The following is an 8,757-nucleotide window of genomic DNA, read 5'->3' as shown; positions in this document are numbered from 1 at the left end:
CAGGTTTTGGAAAAAGGAGGGATACAGCCCACTGCCTTGCTCTCAGTGCCCCTGCCATCTTTCAGAGAAGAGCTTGAGCTTGTGTGTGGATTCCAGTGACTGGAAGAGAAGATGAAATTAAAAAGAAATTGACTTGAATACACAGAATGAGGGGTGTGGGAGGGAGCGGAGGTGGGGCTCTGCAGGACAAAACTCCACTGCAGGTGTCTGGCTCTGGTGGAACAGTGCTCTCATGAATCCCAGTCTGGCTGCTGACTCAACACTGGGCTGGCCAAACCCTTGGGCCAATGCAGCACCCTGGGGATGGGCCAGAGCCAGTGTCCCCCAGCCTGGGAGCCATCGACAGCACCTGGGAGCACCAGAAGGCCAGAGAGCCGGATTCAGGTCCAGAGGTGAACCATGGCTGGAGAGCTTCACCCCTGCTTGGAGCAGAACTGAAAGGGTCACGCTCAGCCCTTCCTAGAAGCCAGGAAATTGTTGTTTTGTGTCTGATGCTATGGCGGGAAAAGGGGCAAAGGGGCACTGCAAAGGCAGTGTTTGGAAGGGCAGCAGTCCCTCTGCATTGTGCACAGCAGTGGCTCTACAGGGACTGCAATGGGCTCTGCCAAAAAGCTGGAACAGAATAGGAAAGTGGGCAGTTATCTCTACAGCATTTTGCCCCTTGGACCAATCTGCAGCAAGGACTTGCTGAAATGGGAGCCCTTGTCACACCTCTGCTGCCTTCCTTGTAATCAAAAGCTCCCTTCTTTTATAATAATCTCCATTTTAATCTAGTACAAAACTAGCATTTTATCCTTATGGATTCCTAAAACTGCCTCTCCCAGCTCTAGCAATGCTGTGAACTTGACTACTCAGAAGTGTGCTGAAGTATGAGTTGGGTAAAGGAGATCAATAACAATTTATCATGAAAGGAGCAGTGTAGGAGAAACAAGATGTTCCAATAAAACAGAAGAAACTCAGCTTTAGGAAAGTACCATCAAATTCCCCGTTCCAGTAATCAAACCTGTTATTTTAAACTTAGGCGTTTGCAAAACAAACTCCCCCTACTATTCTTTCAAATTAGTTTGAACTTCCTATAATTTAACAAAGATGTAATCATATCCGCAGAGATCCCAGAATTCCTTATGAGCATCTTAAAAAGCAGAAATGAATCATTTCCTTGTACAACAATCAACTTTGCTATGCTGTGATCTTGGAAATAACAGTTGAACAGTCAAAGTCAAGCACTCAGAAGAAAATAAAAGCATTTAATGCAAAATATTTCAAAAAGTTTTTACAGCAATTTCCTATAAATGGAGTCTTAAAGAATGATACCACCGATAGAAATGTGTTTTTCCAAAGGGGATTACAAAACTTTCTCCTCTGTCACACAGGAGGTAGGGAGGGCATTTCTCTTATTTGAAAACACCTAAGATGAACTGAAAAGTGATATTCAGGATCTAGCCTGCTACATTTAAGTGATGGTAACACACAGATTCTTTGGGATTTAAACTTCGCTGATGTATCTTTACCCCTTAAGGCTTTTATTAAGATTCCTAATAATTTGTGGGTATGCAATGTAAATATCTGAGATGCCCGTCAGCTACATTATGTGGTTTTTCCTAATGATGGGAAGCCTGAGATCAGAGCAGACTATGGGGTGTGTTACCCTGCAAGGACCAGGCTTTAAGGATGGATGTTACACAAAAGAGTTGTCTCTGTTCCTGTTCAGTTGCTCAAGGCTGTAGTTTCTGGCACCTGAGGGCAGGTGTGAACTGGTGCATCCTGACACCTCTGGCTGTCCAGTGGCTCAGGGAACGGCAGCCACTGGGAGGAGTAAGTGGTGCAGCTGCCCAGGCTCCCCATGTAGATTTGCAGCTTCCCAGGCTATTGGAGGCTTTAACAGGTACAGAGAGGCCCTTCAGATGACAGCAGTCACTCCAGACAAAATTGGTCCTTGTTGAAAACCAGGAAGAGGCAGCTGGAAGGTAAGGGCAGGACAGGCTGGAGCCCCTCCACACAGCTCTCCAGCAGCACAGGAGTTTCCCAGCACATTAATTCATTCCCTTGCTTGGCACACTGGGCTGGTCTGGGAACGATTACCTGTAAAAGGAGTTCTTTCACCACCATAGCTGTTCACTGCAGAAGTGCCCTGCAAGGCTGGGCTCTGCCTGGTCTGCTGCCAGCCACACAGAGAAAGGCTCCAGCTGATCCCCAGGGAGCTGGGCTGCCTGCTCCCTGCTTTGCAAAACAACAACAAAACGGCCTTCGAGGAAGATGCAGAGGGGGAATGTGCTCTCTAGAAAACAAAGCCACATTAACCAGCCTCAACAAAGCAGCAGTTTTCTCTGCCAGTGGAAGGGCAGGCCGGTGCCTTCCCTCCCCAGGACAGACTGTCTTCTGGGCTCTCTGGGGCCACGTGGGAGGCTCCTGTTTGCGCTGTGCTGCCCCAGTGCTGGGCTCCCCACGCTGCTACCAGGAGCTGAAGTCCCCAAAGCCTGTGCTCTTCTTCTCTTTCTTCACAGCTGTGCTGGTTGAGGGCCCATCATCCTCCACACTGCGCTTCCTGCAGCCAGAATGAAAACAACTCTCAGGGAGTCTTTACTGTCAGTGAGACCAGGGCAGCTTGGATGCCTGTTCTGCCTGCCTTCTCCCAGCACCAGCTATACTGGAGCCAGCCAACTGGACAGGAATGCAAGCTCCATGCCATCATGGGGACTGCAGAGGTTAGGGGTCTTAGGCATGCCCAAAAGGAGGGTGAATGAATCCATGGGGATGGTTTGGATCAGGCTTTGAACACTCCCAGGTATGTGTTCAAAGCACAGAAAATTCTCCAGGCCAGAGCTGAAGATTTAACAGCTGTACCTTTTTAGCATAGTGAGGAAAACATGAGCCATGAGTTCTATCCACACCTTCTCACCTGCACTTGTGGCAGCAAAAGGATTTATAGGGAATTAAGTATAAAGCAGCTGGGAGAGCTCATCTGATCCTTCCTGTTTCTTGAGCCCAGCCTGTTGCAGTTGCTGCTGCTACTACCAGCCTCTCTTGACCAGAGCTTGCAACCCCAGGGAATGCTGTGCAGCCAGCTCACACGCCGTGGTTTTTAGTCAGATATCAGTAGCTGATAGGGAGAACGCAGAACCCTAAATCTGCCAGATCAGGCTGCAATGACTGAAGGTCCTTTCTATACTACCTGCTCTTTTCCACAGAGCCACAATTGCTGGATTTCCTCTGTAAGTAAGAATGCAGCATGTCAGCAGTTTTAAGCTGGACACAGTATTTTAAGGGACACACAATAATCTGCAACTGAAAAATTTTAGACACACTAAACTGACCTACCTGAGCTAACATATTTCTGTTCTCACAGTTATGCAAATGCCTGTAAGTCACAGAGGCACACACAGGCTGATTAAATGGCTGCCCAGATCTGTGTATGCATAAATACAGGCCTTTATGTAGCAGACAGACAGCATTTTTGCAAATGCTTTGAGAGAAGTCTGCTAAAAATCAAGTGAAAGGCATTTATTTTAATTTTTCCAAAACACATGCTAAGCTGCTGCTCAGCCAGGATTCTGTGCTGTCCTTAGGAAAGAAGTGCTGCCAATCCTGACAGGGGTACAAAGGGTGTCTGGGAGAGGGTGCTTTGGGATAAGCCTGTCCAACCAGCCAGGTACCCTGGAGCTACCCAGCTGCCCTGTGCTCCCACAGCAAGCCTGGGAACCTGCTCCTCTTTCTAGCCATTTCAGCTGTGCTGGTACAGCTGTTTGTGTGGCTGAACAGGGAACCAGAGCAGCAAACTGACATGGGCCTGGGGCAGCTACTTTGTGCAGGGCAGAAGTTGCTAAAAGAGAAATATCTGTGGGACTATGGCCTTCAGAAATAGCTGCAGAAAAGGAAGAGGATAAAAAGATGGTGTAGGAAGTGACACAGTACAGTTCCTCAAAGACTTCTGAGTTCTGGAAATGTATCTACAGTTCTAAAGTCAGAAAATGCTTTTAAAGACCAACTTGGTCATGTTCAAGGGCTAAAAGACAAGCTCAGTTAATGTGTGACCTTGAAAAAGAACAGAAGTGAAGTAAATTCTTGACTGCTAGGACTACATGAGAGTGTCTTTGCTGGCCCAAACCAAACATCTGAGCAATGGCACTGTACAGGGCCAGCACCCAGCAGGAAAGACACCTAAAATATTCAGCAAAAATCAGAAGGACAGGGAACTCACGCTGCAGCCATGTTGATATATTTTCCAATCCCCTGCCGGTAAGTTTTAGGAATCTGAACCTCTTTCTTTGGTGGGACCACTTCAGCCTTTATTTTGGCTGCTTCTTCTTCCTGCTGGAACTTCTCTCTTTCAGCAGCGACCTGTGGGAAGCAAAGGGTGCAATCTGTTGCAAGAGATAGTGCAGAATAAGGAGAAAATGTCTGCAATTCTTTGAAGCTTTAAAGCACTATAAACCAGCAATCGGCACCACTGAGATTACAGGGCAGGCTTTAGGAGACAGTCCTCAAGGGCCAGTACAAACAGGCTCTCTGCAGCCATTATAGCAAGACTCCTTCTCACCTGCACCTACCCATAGCTACTGGAGGCATTTGAAAGGAAACCATCAGAAGCCTGATGGACTGGGAGCTGTGCCAGACTCAGTTACAAGAGTAACTCTCCATTGAAAGAGCAGCCAGGATCCTGGCAGAAAGGCAATGTTGAATGGCAGCTGCTTAATCTTAGCTGGCAAACAGATGGGCCAGGGGGTACCCATGTGCAAAGAAAAGGCATTAAGTTGCAAAGCTCCCCAAAAGCTTTGGCCTTTCAAAAAAATCCTCAACCAATCAAGCAACCTCACCTGTGCATCTGCCTCTTCATAGGGATCAACAAAAACGGTTGTTGTCTCAATTCTTATTTCCTCCTGGAAGCAGAAGAGAACAACAGTAATTCCATCCGCTGATTAAGTTGTGCCATCTCCCCCTATTTTGGTTTCAAGAAGTGTCAGCAGAGTGACCAGCACTGCCACTGCCCCCAGTGCTTCACACATACCTTGGGACGGTCTGTTTTTGGGTCACTTTCCACATTCTCCATAGCAGTCAGAGTTTCAAACCCACCAACCACCCTAAAAGAGGAAGGACGTGTTACCCAGTTGTCACAACATACTCAAAATATTCTTACACCCTTACCTTTAATGTATCTCATTTATGCCCATTACTCTAGCAGATTTTTTTAAATCATCATGTTTGGGGAGAGAGGAATCAGCAACTGTGTTTGGAAGACCTAAGATAATGTCATTCAGTGTGGAAGATAAGAATTTTTTCCTCAAATATGGAATTTGAATTTAAAATTAAACAGAACTTGGAAAAGTCCAACACTCAGAGGCAAAGCAAAACCCAAAACCTGGAAGCCACACAAACCAGCCAGATGAAGGACCTTCCTTTTCTTCTTCTTTGTTTTTAAATTGTATATGAGACCTAAGAGTGTTATTGGGAAGAGAATGGTAGCTACAGCAGCACAGGAGAGCAGTGGCAGAGCTGTCTGCACTAACACCACTAACACTGACAGCACAGGACTCCTCCAGTAGAACATCATGACTGTGAGCTCATGAGGGCTCTGGGAAGGCAGCAGAGCTTCAAATCACAGCCACAGGGGAAGAGCAGGACACTTCTCAAAGCAGTTTTCACCTAGGAGAGCCTTAGACCCCTGGCTTCTCACTCTTCAAGTCAACATATCCAAACTTGCTTGAAAATGTTTAAGGCTGAAGGCTTTCTGGACTGTTGCATGTTTATTTTCAAAAAAAGTGTGGAACAATGGGAACGTTCTAGAAAAGCGTATTTAGAAAGGATAAATGGGGAAACCCAGATAATTATAATCCTGTCATCCTGTCATTTATTCCAGCAAAATAATGGCATAGCGGAGACAGGACATGATTAAGAAAGAAAGGAAGTAAGCAACAACAATCAACAAGGTTTTGTGGAAAACAGTGTCTGTCAAACAACCTTCTATCTTTGAGACAACAGATGTGGTTAACAGGGATAACAGTGTCCATGGAACAGACTTCTGGAAGGCGGCTGATATTTTGATTGAGGAACCAGAATACTCTAAAGTGAATACAGTACACATTAAATAAAAAACTGGCTGACAGGTGTCAAAATCTAATTTAAAACAGGAACCACTGAGTCAGTATGTTTTCAGAGGGGTCCTGCTGGGATCAGCTCTTGGTCCCAGGGTATTTAGCAATTGTATCCACCTCATCATCCACAATTAAATTTGAAAACAGCTATTCTTAGAAAAGCAGTAAATAAAGAGGAAGACAGGCTGTTGATGCCAAGTGATCCAGATCCATTAGCAAAGGAGGCTGTAGCTGGACAACATCTGTTTTAATAGAGCCAAGCCACATGGCTAGGAACCAAAAATACAGCCCATATTAACAGCTGTGGGACAATGAGAAGCAGCTGTAATTTTCAAAAACACTGCTCCAGGAGCCAGGGGAGTTTGGGGCCAGGAGATGAGAAGCAGGGGCACCAACTGGCCACTGAGGAGTCCAGGGCAGCCCAAGGGACAGGGCAAGCCAAGAGCCAGCAATCCCCAAGCTTCCATAGGGGGCAACTGTTTTGAAGCCTGATTGTTACTGGGACTACAGCATGGGTAGGCTGGCCAGGGATGGGCGGATGAAATGGAGGAAAATCAAATTAAATTAAGCTGGTGGGGAGAAAGGGTACCAAACTGTGGAATATGTGGGGCATTTTATCATTTAACTTAGCTTTCATATCAAAGAAATAAGCAATGCTTTTACCAAAACACACATGATATTCACAGTCACCTTTATACACTCATTTCCCTCTCAAAGGCATCTGTCCAGCCCCAGCATGGCAGAGTCTGCCCAGCCAGCACCAGGACAGGCTTCTGACTCTCACCTGCCACAGTCTCAGCTGATCTGAAAGAGAAATACACTTTCTACAGCACTCCCCAGTGCCCTCAGTGCCACCCCATGGGCTGGGACAGGCTGTAACCACAGCAAAAGGACAGACCCCAGACCACAGAGAATGAACCGAGACAAGAGAGGGTGTCCTCACACCTGCCCCAGCACAGCTGTGCTTGTTCATGTTCCAGTGCTGCTCCAAACTTTATTCCCCAAGGGCCTGCTGATATTCTGTAATTAGGCTGTGACTTCTATGTGCAATTAAAACCCATGCATGCAGGCTAGAACAGCCTCAGCCATTTGTGACTGGAGGGAGCGGACTGGGGGAGGCTGCACAGGGCTTGAGGACCCTGTATGAACTTTGGAAAGTTCATAACAAAAACTCAATTTTCAAATCTCTCTCTAGGCCAATATCAGATTCACTTATAATACTGGTGATTAACACCCAGCCCAAGATACATTCACTGTATTTTAACTGCCCCAAAGGAAACTTCTGATTTAATATGGGAGGATTTTCTAGCCAACAGCTCACTCATTATCTGCTTGTATGTTTTCATTTAATTAGGTTTCTGATAATTTGAAATGGCCAGATCAGCTGTGCGCTGGCAATCTCAGCTGAGTAATCCCTTAGCCCGTAGCTAGACCTCCCACAATATTAGCCCTAATGCATTTTACTGATGCTACCAGATCTTCAGTTGCTCTGCTAATTAAACTTTATTGGCAATATTTTGTCACTTGTACATTTTGAAAGGCTGTGATAGACATGGCATTCACAGGTCATCAGTAAATGACCTAAATAGTCTTTTTTGACGTGATTGTAAAGGGCTAAGGGGGAAGAAGACAAAGTTGTTATGCCTGTAGAGCATGTCATTCTCTTTTCTTCACTTCTTGTCTCTCAAATGGAAAATTTCCTTTTCTCTCCCTTGCATTCTCCAGCATTTTGCACAGAGTATCTCTGTGTATTACACTCTCAGCACAGTCAGCTCTCAATATATGTTGTTTTTGTTTTTATAAAGGCACTGCTGCAATACTGACAAAAAATAAAAACTAATTTGAATACAAACGACCAGCTCAGAGGAGAGAGCTCTGACCAGAGAGACAGGAAATAATCTACAAGTCATTTTTGTTCAGGGAGCACTTGGGAGCTTTGTCAGGGTCAGGCCCGGCTGAGGCTGCTACCTCACCACTAAAACTTAATGTCCAAAAAGAACAAGATCTGATTGCAAACATCACCCATCCAGTAAAAACTGAACTACACATTCACCTGGCAGACAGAGCTGGATGCAAAAGATATTGAATATTCCAAACTGTAAAGGCTTTTGCAAGCTTTCCTCTGATCTAAGCAAGACAAGGTACACACAGGCCCTTGAAACATTACATGTTGTTATTGTCAAATCTTATGATGTTACATTGCAGCACTAAAAATAGTTTGATGGGATATAATGTGTCAAAGCCCATGCACTGACATCCCTCACAGCAACTGCTCCTCAGAGAATGAGGAAATCAACACACCAGAGAAGTTTCTGGGATTCTCTGCCTGCCCAACAACACATATTTTGGGCCAAGAAAAAAGCCCATACAAACTATATGTAGAAAACACCATCAGATCAGTACATAAAAAAAAAAATCCTCTAAAGAGTGAACCACTACTTAATATTATTCTAATATTCAAGGAAATCTGTACATAATTTTCAGTAAAAGAAAATGCAGATTCCAGAAATGCAGACTCACATCCCTCTACACGTGCTGAACGTGTGACAGACAGTGACCCTTTACACTGGATTGTCTGGTCTCATGCAGTGTCACTTCTGCCAAATTGGAGCATGGAAGAAAAGGGAGAAGGGCATAAACAAGTTTAACCTTTTCCACTGCTTCTGGA

At 45.4% G+C, this 8,757-nt stretch overlaps 1 protein-coding gene across 1 annotated transcript in view; it reads right to left on the bottom strand.

Moving 5' to 3' along the window:
* Positions 1 to 1,219: 1,219 nt before the first annotated feature.
* Positions 1,220 to 8,757, bottom strand: part of PPIL2 (peptidylprolyl isomerase like 2) — a 66,281-nt gene continuing 58,743 nt past the window's right edge. Inside the window, exons 17-20 of the mRNA XM_005524383.3 lie at positions 5,006 to 5,078; positions 4,815 to 4,877; positions 4,199 to 4,338; positions 1,220 to 2,545 (exon numbers count right to left, since the gene is read on the bottom strand). Coding sequence (XP_005524440.1) covers positions 2,452 to 2,545; positions 4,199 to 4,338; positions 4,815 to 4,877; positions 5,006 to 5,078 — 370 coding nt within the window. The 3' untranslated portion in view covers positions 1,220 to 2,451. The remainder of the gene's footprint in view (positions 2,546 to 4,198; positions 4,339 to 4,814; positions 4,878 to 5,005; positions 5,079 to 8,757) is intronic.

The sequence above is a fragment of the Pseudopodoces humilis genome, chromosome 20, assembly GCF_049639895.1.
Source record: "Pseudopodoces humilis isolate 2021_Gansu_Grassland_sample_001 chromosome 20, ASM4963989v1, whole genome shotgun sequence".
Classification (NCBI taxonomy): Eukaryota; Metazoa; Chordata; class Aves; order Passeriformes; family Paridae; genus Pseudopodoces; species Pseudopodoces humilis.
This window is presented reverse-complemented; position numbering and strand designations above follow the sequence as displayed.